Below are 15,920 nucleotides of genomic sequence, written 5' to 3'. Positions count from 1 at the left end.
GAAGCGACTTAGCAGTAGCAGCAGCATGGCTGATTCATGTTGATATTTGGCAGAAACCAACATGATATCATAAAGCAATTATCCTCCAATTAAAAATAAATAAACTTAAACAAGAAAAAAAAGTGAATAATCGCCTAAGACAATGGTTCCTAACCTTTTTGGCACTAGGGACTGATTTCATGGAAGACAGTTTTTCCACGGACCAGGCCGGGAGGAACGGTTTCAAGATTATTCAAATACATTACATTTATTGTGCACTTTATTCCTAATCTAATGCTGCTGCTGATCTGACTGGAGGTATCAGTCAGTGCCCCAGAGTCTGGGGACTCCTGACCTAAGATTTCTTCTTTGGGAATCAACATTCAAAATTAAAACACCATGTCCAGTTAGTAATCATCTGCTATCAGAGATGCTTGTTTTTCCAAGCTAATAAATCTGATCTTTATCATAGTACAGTGACTAGATTATTAATACTATGTCCTCTTATTCAGATCAACTTAAGCAGAAGTCTAGCTAATTGTAGGGTTTCATAGAAATCGCATCAGGAATAGTATGTAACTGTTAAAAAAAATCATGATTTTGATGACTAAGTACATGAGGAAATATTTGTAATATAAGTGAAAAAGAAGGGGTATATTTTTTTGTTTTCTCCCTTTCTGTTCTTTTTCTGTTCTTTCACATGCTGTGAAGTATTAAGTATAATTAGGACCTAAGGGGGAAACCAAACATAGTTAAAATTATTTTGTAAATATCTTATGTGCTCTAAAATCTGCAATTCTTTGGATGCTAAAAGCCGTAAATAATTTTGTTTCTCCTCGTATTTAGACTTCTATCTCTGGGTGTCAGGATTATAGCTATTTTATTTTCTCCTCAATTTTCCATGTATTTACTTTGTAATTATGTTTGAATGAAGAACATGTAATTACTTTTATAAACAGAAAAGCCAAAGCTTTGTAAATAAAGGGAGATGAAGTGGCGTCAAGCAGACCTAACTTCTCCTGAACTCTTCTACCAGCTGTTTTAACTGTGGGCAAGGCACTTTACTTCTTTGTGCTTGACTCCTACACAATGGCAGATAAAACTAGTCTTTGGCAGTTTGTTCCAGCTTTTCTAATATTCTGGTTTAAATCTAATCAGGAAGCAAAGATGGCCTCCTGCTATGTTAGTTCCTTGGCTTTGTTAACCCTTAGCGTGGTCCAGGCACCAGGGGCGGTGGTACGTCATTTGACATCTGGGCTCTGCCTTGAAAGGTTGCAGGTTTTCCAGAGAAAACAAGACCAAGTGCAGAAAGCCAGAACAGCCAGTTCAGTGATACTGGGGAAGATATGTGTGGATCAGAGGCACAAAGGAGACTCCACCAGAAAGGAAGGACTTGAGTACCAACTTCACTATATCCCCTATCATATGTTTGCAACTTATTTATGCTTTAAGAAATATCCCGGCCCAGATGCTTCATAGGGTGTTGAACTGCAGGTTTGATTGTCAAACATTTCTCTCATCTGGTATGTATGCCAGTAAGCCTTGTCGAGTTACATTACAAGGGAAGAGCATAATGTGTTCAGTTTACCAGGAGAACACTTGATTTTTGGAAAGAACTGTGTGTCTCTCCAGGTTTCAAATGCAAGCTCCTTGGGGCTTGTTATAGTGGAGGCATATTTTATCTTCCCAAAGACTAGTGTCTGAGCTCAGACAGGATGTATTGTGCCTGTGGGCTTAACAGAAGACTTGCTGGGTGATTGAATTAACTTCTCATCTCTTCTGGGCTACACAAAATGGTAAGTTAAAATAAAACAAAATGAAACAAAACCAAAAAATGAAGAAGCCATTTGCTTCCCTCCTTGTTTCTTCCTTGAAGCCTTTGTAATTGTTCTTAATGTGGTTAAGTTTGAGTGGTTTCCAGTTCAGGCATGGTGCAATCAGATTTCCTCACCAGGGTGCTTTTCCACTGTCACATCTTTGACGTCAGTAACTGTTCCTGTTAATCTGAACTCCCTATTCACCCTGTAGATGACTTCGTCAGAGAAAAATCATAAAGCAGGAGGCACTTACAAGAAGTGCAGCACAATGCTGTCTATTCCTGGAGGTTTCCTTTCGCTTGTTCACAGCTGATCAGTTTGATACCAGATTGATATGTTACTTATTTAGAAGTAATTTCAAAGCAATTCTTAAAATTTGGATGAGTAAGTATAGATGGGACTCCCAGCCTAACATTATCTTCAAGCAATAACTAAATTAGTCTTTAACTTTAAATGTTGTTTCTATTCTTGGAGTTATTTCCAAAAGGTATCCTATATCCTCACTATAAATACATGTTTTGGTGAAATTTACATGTGTCAATGGCAGTGACTATGAGTTCTTGCTTTAAACAGAAAAATCTTTCTCAATCTGTTTATGAGAACAAATGAACTCCGTTGAAGGGGAGAACAGCTACTATAAGAAGTCCTGTAAAGTTTGCTGTTCATAGGGGAGCACATTTGCCTTGCAATGATAATTATGATTATTATAAAGCTCTTAAAATAGTATGAATTGTCATCTAACATTAGAAAAATGAAAAAATTTGTTGGAGAGGAAACTTTGGTTAATGTGACTTGGCTTATCAAATCTAGTTTTGTGACCCCTTGTTCAGTAGTCACGTCAGAGAAAGATAAGTCCTCCTTATCAGGTCAAAGCCATGACCATGCAGTATCAGGAAGTGCTCCTGCATTCCAGTAGCTGCCCTAGGGTCCTCCTGACTCCCTGAACCCTCGAGAATCCTGTCCTGAACTGAGGATGAGGGAGCTGCTGCTGTAGCATTTCGGCTGCTATTTCGTTCCCGTGTACTTGCCAGGCCGAGTGCTCTGTTGTGAGCACCATCTCTGCGTCCACGGCAGGTTCTTCTCTAGTCTGCTGCAACCCCCATCCCAGGGGCCAGAGCCCCAGGAGCAGAGAGCCAGGGTGGCTGCTGCCTGGGGGAGGTGGTGTTGAGGAAGAAGATATCAATAGTACTGCTACTAACAGTTGCTTCCCAAGTGGCTCAGATGGTAAAGAATCTGCCTACAATGCAGGAGACCCAGGTTCAATCCCTGGGTAAGGAAGATCCCTTGGAGAAGAGCCTGGCACCCCACTCTAGTATTTTTGCCTGGAGAATCCCATGGACAGACAAGCCTGGCAGGCTACAGTCCATGGGGTCACACAGAGTCGGACATGACTGAGTGCCTAATACTCACTTTGACTAATAGCTGGTAACTTTTATCCAGCATTTACTACATGCCATATACTGATTGAAATTCTAAGCTTAAATCATTTCATCCTCTAATACCTGTGAGTTCAGTCATCTTATTGTCCCCATTTTGCAGTTGAGAGTTTTGAGGAAGAGAAAATAGAGCACATCAGGAACTGCTTTGTTATCTCGGGCTCCCTGGCTCCAGAACCCATGGTCCTGACCACACTGTGCTTCCCATTAGCTACACCAGGGACTTCAGTGCTGAGCACAAGGTCTTCCAGCTGTAACTTTGGTCCTCTTTGGGGTATGTAGTAATAACAATAATAACTATTATATATATTATATATATATTAATAATAGAATACGGTTGTGGGTCTGGTGCCATGCCAAGCACTTGGCTTCTTGTTTAATCTTCACATGATCAGTGTAATTAGAGATGTTATTACCCCAGATTTAGAAATCAGGAAACCTCCTGCCCCTTAAAATTTGGTGAATGTTTCAGTTAAAATTTTCCCGGTAGAAAAAAATAGGAAAATACTAAACCAGGGTCATTCAAAAAGGGAGATGTGAAAACAGATTGAGAGGTACAGTGGTATCTCATGGAACCCAAGGGCACACACTGGCCAGGTCTCTCCAGAGACCGGAAGCTGGAAGGGTGTGAGGGACCCAGACAGTTTCCTTCTCAGCCATTCATGCTGTCTGTCTCTGGCCTCATTCTTCCCCTTCATCTGCCCATTCAGGCTTTTACCACTGTGATACACCAAGACTTTTCATGTGTTCGCATCACAAAGGCAGGAGCCTCCGCTCCCTAGTTCATATTTCCTCAGGTCCTGTGCACAGCACAGCCTACTTGAACACCTGCACATCCAATTTTCTGGGAAGGGGGCTGGGGTGGGGCGGAAGGGTGGCTTGGTCCGGCTTGCCACATGCAGTGTGTCCAGCACTTACCTGTGTGACTGCACCAGGGCAGGTCTCTGAGAAAGGGCTCAATGAGCTGAGCTGACACCTCTGAAGGTGCCTGGCGCACTGACCCTAAGGCATCTCATCCTTGGCCCCTGCGCTGTCTAGAGTCACCCTCCTTAGGTAGGGTCACCTTGCCACAGGTACCATAGCACTTTTATCTGGATGGGTAGGGTTTTTTTGGTTGCACTGGGTCGTCTTTGCTGCACATGGGCCTTGTCTAGTGGCGAGTGGGGACTGCTCTTTGTTGGGGTGCATGGACTTCTCGTTGCAGGGCTTATTTTGGCACGGAGCACAGGCTCCAGGGCCTCAGTAGTTGCAGCACCTAGACTCAGTAAGTTGCGGCGTATGGGCTGGGCGTTTGTGGCACACAGCCTTAGTTGTCCTGCGGCATGTGGGATCTTCCCAGACCAGGGATCAAACCCATGTCTCCGCATTGGCAGGCCAACTCTTATCCACTGTACCACCAGGGAAGTCCTAAACAGGTGTTTTGTCTCTAGCTTTTCCTCATGGATTGCGCATCAGTTCTACCTCCTAAAGAACCGTCCTTATGAGGGGCTTTAGGGAATGCACACTGCTTATACTGACAGTCACTTTCAGGTCACAGGCTATTTTTATCCCCTGTGGCCTGGGTAAGTAGCAGCCCGGGACTGACAGCAGCCCAGACGGACCTGGCCCAGCCTGCAGCGGGTCAATGGAAGCAGGCAGGTGATGACAGAAATTCTATTATTAACCAGGCACCAGCTCCTTGGCCTCCTGTAACTCACATGGGCTGGGCTGTGCTAGGCTGGGCTAGGCTGCGTGGGACAAAGGGATTTCTGAGTTGCTTTTATTCCTCAATATTAATGACTTGCGTCTGTGGTTGGTTGAACCAGGGACAAAAGAAAGGAACAAGGGACAGACAAAGGGCTGGGCCACTGGCTTTAGAACTGAGGTTCAAGTAGTCTGTGGGATCTTGAATCTGCTGCTATGCACATCGGGGCAAGACTTCCCTTTGAGGAGCCAGAGGCTGTGCAGGTGTCCAGGCTCAGCGTCTAGGAAATTGGATTTTAGAAAAACTGGAATGCTGTCTATACAGGCTTACATACAGAAGCAGCCGTCTGCCCTCCCTGCCCACGGTGGGATTTGGAAGCTCTTCCGTGCCCCAGAAATGGCTCATGGCAGCCTTAATCCACCCTGCCATGCGGTGAGGGCCTCCCTAAATGCATGGATCCCTGCAGACTCTTCCTCTGGTTGCTTCGCATTTGGGTTTGTTCAGCGTGACTTAGTGTTTGTGAAGTCACCAGCAAGACTTGGTCTTAAGCACCACAGATCATGGAGTAGTAGGCAGATGGTGATCTTCTTCCTCGTTGCTTCATCTCTGCCTTTAAAGGGCATTTGCTTAACGTGAACGGTTTCTAGCTTGATGGCATTCATTCCATAGGAGTAGAATTCAGCCAGAGTTGCTGGTTTTTGTAGCTCATGTTTTATTATTTGTGACAGGTTCCAACACTTCCTGGAGTCTTTTTCAAGCCAAGCCCTTGAAAAAGTATAGTCACCACATGTTCTAGCCCAGACACTGGGCCTGTAATTATGACCAAAGACTATAGTGAGGGATCCCGTGTATTCCTAGGTCTAGGGCCCTCTTCTCAGCTGTGGGTGCCCTGGGGAAAGGGTGAAGGGGCACTGCCTAATTAGCCCTGGCTTTTTTGTACCAACACGTGATCATGAAAGCTGCATGTATTACAATGAGGCCCCCACTCAGCACCCTCAGTGCTTGGGGAGTGTCCCCCTTGGCAGTCACCGCACCCTGCCTCACACCTGACACTCCCGCTGTTCATTCACCTTGAGTCCTGCCCTGTCCATCCCCACTCCAATCTGACTTGTGCTTCCTCAGCCTTCAAGGCTGGTGAAATCAGTTCCTCCTAGTTTTCCCTAAAGCCCGCCCCAGCCTCCAGGCTGCTTCCGTGTCCCCAATCTGTGTCCCATGATGCCCCCACGCCCATGTACTGTGCTTAGCACACTGGGCTGTTGTGCTCCTGAGAGCAGACCTGGGTTCTCCTTCATTTCATTCGACTCAGTCCCCACCCAGGGCCTGGCAGTGTGTGCCCAGTAAACATTTATTCCTCCTTGTTGAGACTCTTAAAGTGAGCCCAAAAGGTCTCTCTGAAAGACTCAGTAGGCTCTATACAGCCCATACCAGAACTCAGACCCTGTACACCCAGTGGAGCACTGGGACCCAAGTCAGAGGCTATTGAGTCTCTCTCTGGATGTGACTGCAACTAGCCTGATGGCCTGGTTACATCAGGCATCAGAATGGCTGTTAAGGGAGAAGGTGGTTAGTAGGGGCCTTAATAATGAACAACCGGGCATGTAAAGACCCTTCTTCTATTGGCTTCCTAATCCCACCTCCTACTGCCTGAATACCTGCTCTGAGACAGTCTCAAAATTGTCCTTTCCAATGTCCCATCTTTCATATGAAAATCAGAGAAAATGGAGGAAGCCATGAGTGACTTTGGTTTGTTTCTAATTATGAGTAATAGTCATCATAGAAATCTTCAGCAATACGGAAAAATATAAAGAGATAAATGGCATCCGAGATCTCACAATTGAAAGCAACTTGTCATATATAAGCATTCTTTTTTTCATCTTTTCTGTGCATGTCTGCATCTTTGGCTATAACTGAAATCATTCTGTACATTCATGTGTATGATTTTTTTTTTCTGATGTAAAATATCTTCACCATTAGTTGCCAGCAGCAGCAACCCCTACTGTTTATTGCACACTTTTTAGAAGCCCCACCTGAGGACATGTTTAATGAAAACTTATTGCTGAGGATGGCTTCTCACTCACCCCCAGCTAATGATGAGTAAATCTTCTTTGCTAAAAACTAGAGATTTTTGTCATTTATCTCCACCTCTGCAAAAGAAATGGTGGAGAAATTGCTGCCAAATGTTAACTGTCTCTGCAGCAGACATTTTTTAAAATAGAGTGAACAGAATTGTATGTAAACAGAAGGTCTCTTCACAACAAACACATTTTGCTAGCTGATAAACATGCTTTTATTTTTCTACCTTGTGACCTTATTGTAGGTCTTTGGTAAGATGGGCCATTACTTTTTGTTAAAGCGTCATTGTGTCTCAGCTGGCTTGTTTTCCCTTCCTGCTTGCTTAAAGAGTCATGTGTCGCCCAAGGGCTATGAGCTGTACCCTCAGTTCTAGGTGGTGCCAGACAGGAGGTTAGAATTAAACTCTGGGTGAAAAGCAACCCCTGCTTTCTCGGTTCTAAAGTTTATGACCTTTTCCTGTGCATCCCAGGTGTTCATGCCTCCCAGGACCCCCTGCATTATCTGAGAATCTGCCTCTAGGGCAGGTGGTGGGACTGAGACAGAAGCACGACCAAGGCAGGAAGGCAGTATTTCCTTCCCCAGATCTGGAATTTAGCCCAGAGTCTGGCTTTTCAGACTTGAAGTTATGAGGATTGTTTTGGGGGCAAGCTAGAAATGGATGCAATTTCCCTTGGAACACCCTCGTCTTATTGATGCCTGCTGTTGTCGACACTTGTGCTAACTTCGCTGATGTCCACAGCCTACAGAGTAGCCACTTACCTACTGACCCCGTTCCAGTAACAAGGCATTTTGAGCGATTGGAATTCATGTGGCTGCCAGACACAGCCATGAAAAGGTGGACAGGCCCGTTAACAAAAATGTATCAGATGTACCTTCTTGCTGAGGCCTGAATCCTCATCCAGGCCCCCGAGGCCCCTCCAAATGAACACAGCAGGCGCATAACAACATCGATGTGGCTGTAGCTCTTAAATCTGTCTCGAGCACAGGCTCACCCTCTGCCCCACCCAATGCTAACCTGTTCCTTCCATACTAGCCTGCCCCATACAAGAAATAGGGGGCCGTATTGTTCATCCAAGCTCATCCTGCCCAACTTGGCCTCTCCCCTGGCCAGTCATTCCTACTCAGTTGAAGGCCTCTAGCTTAGTCAGATGACTTGGTATTTTTAGTTTTCTGTTGGCTTATATTGGCCAGCCTGGAGAGTTGTTCTACTGATGTTTGGGTTTTGGTTTTGTGTGTGTGAATCTTGCTATTCCATCTTTACTCCTGAAGTCTTGCTTCTCATTAGCAGAAAGAGGATTTTTTTTTTCCCCTTCTAATTAAGGTCTGTCTTAAATTGGGAACAAGAGGTCATAAGTTGTAGTGTCTTCCAATGGGGAAGAGCCTGATTAAACCCATGATAGATCAGGAGGTGAACAGGAGCACACACAATCTCTGCCCTCTCTGTCTACCATTCAGCTGTGACTGTATGGCAGCCCCTGGCAGAGATGGCAGCACTTGAAACCACAAATAAAAATGCTTCTGGGTACATATACATATCCTTTGTGAATTGGTAAAATAGCAGGTTCCTTACAAAACAACCTCCTACCCCTCAAAAAGATGACCAATGGCCCTGATGGCACTCATTCTGAAGGTCTTGGCTCACACATCACTTGCTCAGAGTGACCTTCCCAGCCCCACAAACAGATGATATGATGTCATTGCTTCCCCCACTTTTCCTTCACAGAATTTACCAGAATTTGAAAATTTACCTGGTTATATGACTTTGTGTTTTTATTTTAAAGTAATGTGTATCTCCCACAGCAGACGCTCTGTGGATAGAGACTGTGTTTTATGCCTCTCTCACTCTCTGTTGGGTTCCCAGCACCTAATCCAGTGCTTGGTTAACCTGGGACTCCATACATGCTAATGAGAGGGAGCAAGCAAGTCCTTTGATCTCAGAGGTTCCCAAAGCAAAGTGTTTTACCCTGTCCCTTTTGGAGACACCGCTTGTTAATGGGGACCTGTACACTTCTTCCATTAAGCAATGTTACTTTCCACAGCACTTTATTCATAACACTTGTACAGTACTTAGTACACCAACTGCATCAATGACTCTTAGGAGCCCATTTAACCTGCTGGGTTAGAGTTTTATTCCAGATGGAGACAGCATCTCACTTGACTTTAAGTTCCCTTTTCTGATTCAGGAACCTTCTGATGGGCTAAATGGAATTTCTAACATCCAGGCAACTCTGAGGCTCTCATTAGACTGTTGTCTGGCTGATTGGTCAGAAATGTTTTCCTTTTTCTCTGATTATTCTCTGCCCAGGTGTGGGGACTTATGGAATGTCTCTTACTTGCTGTGAATAACCCTGCATGTTCCGGACAAAAAAAGAATGCACTTTTTTTTATTATGTTGCTCTCTTTCAGCTTATGAAACAATAATTTTGGTAGAGATAGTGACATCATTCTCACCTTACTAATGCTGAACATTCAAAAAAAATTAAATTCAAGATTACATGGTGTTTAAGATGCAGAATTAGAACCAAAAGATTCTGATACCTTCTCTACTTTTTACTTGATGCAGAAATTCAAGGTTATGTGGAATTCTTTAAAAGAGATCCAAGTGTTACTGTCACTACCCCTCCAATCCCCACCATCCCAAGGATCTAATCCATCAGACCCTCCTGCTTTGCCCTGAGCCGCTGTCAGGATGTTCCACTGAGCACCTCCATTTAGCAACCTCTTCTCCCCAGACTGCAGTCCCAGATCATATGATGCTGACTGATCTCTAGGCTGATGGCTATACCACGTTGGATCCCTTTTTTGTGTTTGTACACAGGATCGTCTGTTTTTTGTGATGGAGTTTGTGAATGGGGGCGACTTGATGTTTCACATTCAGAAGTCACGGCGTTTTGATGAAGCACGGGCTCGTTTCTATGCTGCAGAGATCATTTCAGCGCTTATGTTCCTACATGACAAAGGAATCATCTATAGGTGAGTTTTGGTTGCTGGTAACCCCTCTCAAATGAACCTCTCATCCCTGGTTCATTTCCCTGATTCAGCTTATCCTTCCAGTTCTCATGATGAACAATTGAACTGTTTTTGAAATTCACAAAGTTTTGCATGTCCATTAGAATAAATGAATAACACAGTGATAAACACCACCTGCAGACTAAAGCTTGTGCCTGTGTGGGATTTGTAAAATAGGCTTGAGAGTCTCGAAAGGAGACTGTTCATGAATTTGTTCAGCTGGGGTTTTCAAGGGGCTGAACTTGCTGGTCTCTTCTGTTTTAACCTTGGGAGTGATTCATTCCTTTTTCAGAATCTATGCCTAAACTGCAGAGCATGAATACCTCTTGCCCTAAATGGCTGAAATAAGAATCATGGTCAGATAGGCTTGCTGCTCACCAGTCCAGGAGCCAAGAGGTGACATGTTGACGAGCAGGGTCCTGCTTGATGATGTCTATCATGTGAAGTCCCCTCCTAAATCTTGTTTGATTTCATTTCATGACACACAGTCTTTATCATAATATATCATATGTTAAATGGGCTTGAAATCTGGTTAATGTTGTTAGATCTCAGAGCAGATAAAAGTAACCTTTACTCAGACACAAAGCTGAGTATGGTGGAAAATATAATAGTAAGTGTTAGGTAATTTTCATCTTCAAGTTTTCCTTTTTTCCCATTGTCAAAATCTTTCTACCCTTTACATCACATTGTAACTTAGTTGTCACACAAGCTCCATTATTTTTCCCTCTTGAGAGGCAAGGTTTCTTTCCTTTGAGAAAAATTCTCTCTCAGGTGCATTGATGTAAAGAATTTCCCGATTGAAATTTGCCATTTATTAGCTTTGCTGTTCCTTTGTGAGCTGGTTACAGTATGAACATCATTATTAAAGTGTGAGAGAGCTTTAAAAACTAAATATTCTTAAGTACCCTGAGAGGAAAAAAATAGGCAAAGAGAAGTGAGATCAGTAAAGAATGCAGCAGGACTGGTCCATGGTGCCAGAAAGAAGTGGAAAAACGAGATGGAGCAGGCGCGGTGCAAAAAGTCTTCTAGTAAATTCGCAGTACAGAGCCGTGGAAGCTCACAACTCCAGCTGTGAGGTAGCAGAGTGGGGAGCTAGGCAGGATAGCCAGCAGTGGGGTCATCCCTTGAAGGTAACCAGGAATCTCCGCTCACTCCTAAGTCATGAGGCAGCCACAGGTTACTCTGTGGAAGCTCTGTGCTTCCTTGACCCGGCCATGCTGTTGTCCTGGTGGCTGCAGCAGGGCATGTCTCCTGTCTTAGCCTTGAGCCCAGCACATGATTGTTGGTGGTTGCTGACATGGTCTCTGATGCTGGAGGGGGTTCTAGGTCCTTCCTGGTGGTGGTATTGGACTCAGGGCCGTATGTTCCATGTTTGTTTTCTTCTCCATGGCTGAGCTACCCATCTCTGGTCTGTTGACCCCAAGGAGAGCCTTCCCCACATTTAATTTTTAAGAATGATGACTTTCCTGTTTGACAAGGGCTTGTGTTGTTAATTTAAAAACAAACAAAAAAAATGGCAACAAAAGCTAAATGGAGTACTTGTTATAGGCCCAGTACTTGACCAGCATTTTTTTCTTAATCCTCCTAACAATAAATTATATAACACTAGTATTATCCATGCTACTTAGATGAATTACTGATCTTCAAAAGACTTAATAACCAGACTATTAACTGGTAGTGGAGCCAGAATTCAAATGATGTTTTTAACCACTGAGCTACACCGTCTCCTCAGGAGAGATTTAAAGGCTTAGAGTACAACTGTAAAGTAAAATTTCAAGTAAACCCCTTGAAGAGTGGACTTCTTACTCCCCCTTTGGTGATACAGTGACTTTGATTTGTGAAAATGAGGCAGAATGGGTATCTTAGTCCATTCAGGCTGCTGTAACAAAATAGCACAGATTAGGTGGCTTATAAACAATGGACATTTATTTTTCACAGTGGAGTCTGGAAATCCAAGATCACAGCACCAGCATGGTCATGTTTGATGGAGACCCTCTTTCTGGTTCCTAGCTGGTGCCTTCTTGCTGTGACCTCATATGGTAAAGGAGGCCAGGGATCTCTCTGGAGCTGCTTTTATAAGGCACTAACCCTATTCATCAGGGCCCCATCCTCATGACCTGAGCACCCCTGAAAGGTCCTACCTACTAATACTATTAACTTTGAGAATTAAGATTTCAACATATAATGTGGGGAAGGGAAGATACAAATATTCAGACCAGTAAGGGGGGAAAACACTTGAATACTTAAATATTCTGGCTTTTCATAGGACTGCATAACCTTCATGTAAGGCACATGCTTCATCTGCCTCTCCATCTCCTTGTTTCATTTGTTTGAAATGTGGAGGATGGACAGTGTAACCTGATGTGGTTTCTGGTGAAGCAGTATCAGCCCACATCTTGAGAAATTTTATTTCAGTTCTTGGTCTTGCAGTTCAAATCTGAGAATTTAATGTACTCTTTGACTTGAATTCCACGTGTAGTCTCTAACTGATGTGCTTGACTTCGAAGGGAGCACATTTAATTAGGATAGATTCCAATGCTGTTTTTATCCTGTGGATTTATTTCATTGGATTATTTAATTCCATTGAGGGTATTGGCCTGAGAGCAGAGTCTTAAGGATAAGCCTTTGGATGCCAAGCCCCAGGAATCCACACACAGCAAAGGGCACATTTGGATTCCAGGGGTATGAATTTGATCCAGAGAGCACAGGAGGAGAGTTGGACAGCCTCATGTATCATACATGTCCTGGGATGGCCTTTATCAGAGCTAAAAAGATCTTCCTGAATGACACCTCTGATCTATTCAAATAGGAGTGTTGTCGTTTGGCTCTTTTGTCTTATTTTTCCAGGGGAGGTGTTTCTTTTCCAGTGAATTACAAAGATGGTACCATTTGCAAGTCATCATCAAATGGGACTTTAGAAGGTACTGCCTTAGGCTCCCTCTGACATGACTTTCTTCTGTCTCTCTGCCAACTGTGCCTTGTGTGAGAGGAGACAGGCCAGTTACATTCAGGTGCTTTTCTGCTTACGTTCAGACCCTGATTTCTCAGATGTGTTCATGTGTTCACTTGCATTTCATGGAGGAACAGAAGTCTGGCTCTTGGGCATTACAGCAAGGAAAGAGTCTGCCACTTTGCCTTTGGTTGGAAGGTCTGGAGCTTTGGCGTGGCCGCAGACCAAGTCTAGAGGGCTTTGAATTAAGCAGTCAATGAGTCACTTTGCTAAGGGAAAAAAAGACCATTCATTCCTTTGTTCGGGGCTTGTTGGCTGATTAGAAGCCCAGATAGTACTCATGAATAATTTACATGGGCACTGACTTTTTTCCAGAGTCAAGCTCTACAGAATTGGGGAAACAAAGGGCCCTGCATCCCATTTACCTGCCTGCCAGCATTACAGGCACCATTTTCTATCCTGTTTTGAAAGCTGTATTAAAGTTTACTCACAGGAACTTACTTACAGGAACTGAGCCATCATTGACATTTCAGCTCCCAAAGCCAGCCAGCACCCATTGGATTTTCTGTTTCTGAGAAAACATGGAATGTATCCAAAATAGGTTGAGAGAGGAAGAATTTATAGAAGAGCTCAGTTTAAGTTTTGATTCATCCTTCTGAGGTTATACTTGAACACACTGCATTTCAACGCATAGTTTTCATCTTACACATCTAGCTGCTTTGTGCCCTGTGCAGTTCTCAGCATGTGGGGTGCGTGGTAATCAGTGTTTGCTCCTCAAGCTCCAAGTGCTTCCTGGGGTCACTTGCTCTCCTGTTGCCCAGATGTCGGACTGGTCACAGAGGTGACTGCCAGACTTGACATATTGTCTCGTACTCATATACATATGCAACACATTTGCTTTAAAAGAAAATCACTTTAGAGTTCTCCTCAAATTAGAGAACAATCACTACCTAATTTGACTTTTTAAATAAATTCAGAATTTGAGAGGATTAGCAATCTCCCTGCCAGATGAGATTTTTAAGCTTCTAAACACAGCTGTAGCATCTGCATGAATACACCAGTCTCTAATATCATCTGACTCTTGTTTCTCAAAGATACTGTAAGGGACCATCAGATTCCTTGCTGACTTCACGTTCCTGTGTGATCTAAAGTTAGCTGAGCATTGCTTTGCTTGGAGAGCCCATGCTAGAAGCCACCTCTGTGAGCATTGCTATCTGCTTCCAGATCAGCTTGATGTTGGGTCGGTGGTAGTAGCATGTGCTTGAGTCATTGTTCTCTGTTATCTAGCTCTTTCCCCTCTTGAACTGGGGCAACACCTGTCTGATTCCCATCTCCTGGGGCCTTTCTAACTCCAAAGTATTAGCAGAACTTACAGAGTCCCCAAACGTCTTTTATTTGAGCCTAGAATTCTGGACTCGTACCTGTATTGGAATTCAGTTCTGTGTTTATATTTATTCTACTCATTCTAGTGATAAAGGTGGTCTTTTTAGATAAAGATGAAAGTCCAAGTTAGGAGTTCTGTTTTCCCTTTGCCATACAACACCTCATTCCTTCTGCCCCAAGAAGTAGGTTTACTCTTTCTTGATATGCTTGCTACAAAAACAGTTACAATTGTCATTTTTGTCTTCATATAGCAGTCCTTGTTTCTTTAGGATGCACAAGTTGTGAGATTCTCAATACGTTAGTAACTTTCACTTCGGATTTGGCCGTGAGCCCTTACCTAGCATTGTTCCTGGAACTCCAAACTTTTTAATCATATTCTTGCCTTCTCTCTTCTTAGCTTGTTCTGCCAGTTGGTGGCCTCATTGCATGCCTGCTCTTCCATCACCAGAAAGTGACTTCAATCCCTAACTCCCAAGATCTTTTTTCAAAGGTATGATGGAGAGCTCTGAGAATTACCAGTTTATTAGAACAGCCTGACGTTTCCTCCTCCAGTGAAACTCATCAGCCCCCTTTGTCTTCCCTTGCACAGCCTCTGGGGATATTTGACAAGTATTTATTGAGCATCAACTCTCTGCCAAGGATATGGATACAGTGATGAGCAAAAACAAAAGTGCTGTCTTGTAGGCAGTATGGTTGAGTGAGGGAGAAAGACATCAATTACATGATCATATTAATACAAAATCACAACTGTGACCAGTGCTATGAAGAAGAGGAATGCATTGCACTGAATGAGAACGTCTCATAGTGTGTTTCAATCTGGGTCAAGGAAAGGTGGAAGATTTTCCTAAGGAAGTGACTCAGGAGCTGAGGTAACCAGTAAAGAGGGAAGGAAAGAGCATTCAAGACAGAAGGAATAGCAAATGCAGGTGCTCAGTATCAGGAGGGAGCATGGCAAGTTCAAAACCTTTTAGAGAAAGAAGCCCAGTATGGCTGGGATCTAGGAGGCATAACTTCCCTTAGTTGACATTTCATTCACTTAGTGTGCCCTCTGTCCTCTGATGACTTTAAGATTTTATTAGGCACTCCTTGTAAATAATTTATTTAAAAGTTGGGTAAGGCTGGTCATGTTGTCAGTCCCTGGAGGAGCCATCCGCTCACAGTGAGTTCCTTGTGTCCAGATCTGTGTGTTTATAGTCAACAATGAAATTACAAAATGTCAGACCTCCAAGATTACTTAGGGCCAAGTTCCCTGTTATGGATGAAAGAACGCAAGCCTGAAATATCCAAACAGCAAATTGCTTCTCAGGATGGATGTTTTCTTAGGAGGGCTCACTTGTAACTTGTTTTTCATCTTCAGAAAAAAAAAATATCACCATTAGGAAATTTTCATTCAGTCTTCATGGAATGCTGAGCTTAAGGGCTAAACAGGACATTCAGAAGCATGTGGTGTTCACTCCATCTCACTGAGGAAAGTGCAGTGGAACTCAGGACATAATTAGAGTTCCCACTGGTGTTAGGCGGTAAAGATACAATGTGAGTAGATGTGGTGTCTGCCCTAAGGTTCTTTCTGTGGGGTGGGAGAGATGGCC

At 43.6% G+C, this 15,920-nt stretch overlaps 1 protein-coding gene and 1 long non-coding RNA gene across 4 annotated transcripts in view; both read left to right on the top strand.

Moving 5' to 3' along the window:
• PRKCH (protein kinase C eta) overlaps positions 1 to 15,920 on the top strand; it is a 231,207-nt gene that overhangs the window by 154,561 nt on the left and 60,726 nt on the right. For all 3 annotated transcript variants that reach the window (XM_006054431.4, XM_044924894.2, XM_025295408.3), the window contains exon 10: positions 9,808 to 9,962. In XM_006054431.4, the coding sequence (XP_006054493.1) occupies positions 9,808 to 9,962 (155 nt within the window). The remainder of the gene's footprint in view (positions 1 to 9,807; positions 9,963 to 15,920) is intronic.
• LOC123328011 lies at positions 9,969 to 15,200 on the top strand. Its single transcript, XR_006542707.2, has 2 exons — positions 9,969 to 14,821; positions 14,921 to 15,200. It is a non-coding gene; the product is annotated as an uncharacterized LOC123328011 (long non-coding RNA).

The sequence above is a fragment of the Bubalus bubalis genome, chromosome 11 (genome assembly GCF_019923935.1).
Source record: "Bubalus bubalis isolate 160015118507 breed Murrah chromosome 11, NDDB_SH_1, whole genome shotgun sequence".
NCBI lineage: Eukaryota > Metazoa > Chordata > Mammalia > Artiodactyla > Bovidae > Bubalus > Bubalus bubalis.
The sequence above is the reverse complement of the archived record's forward strand: the minus strand, read 5'-3'. Positions and strand labels throughout refer to the sequence as shown.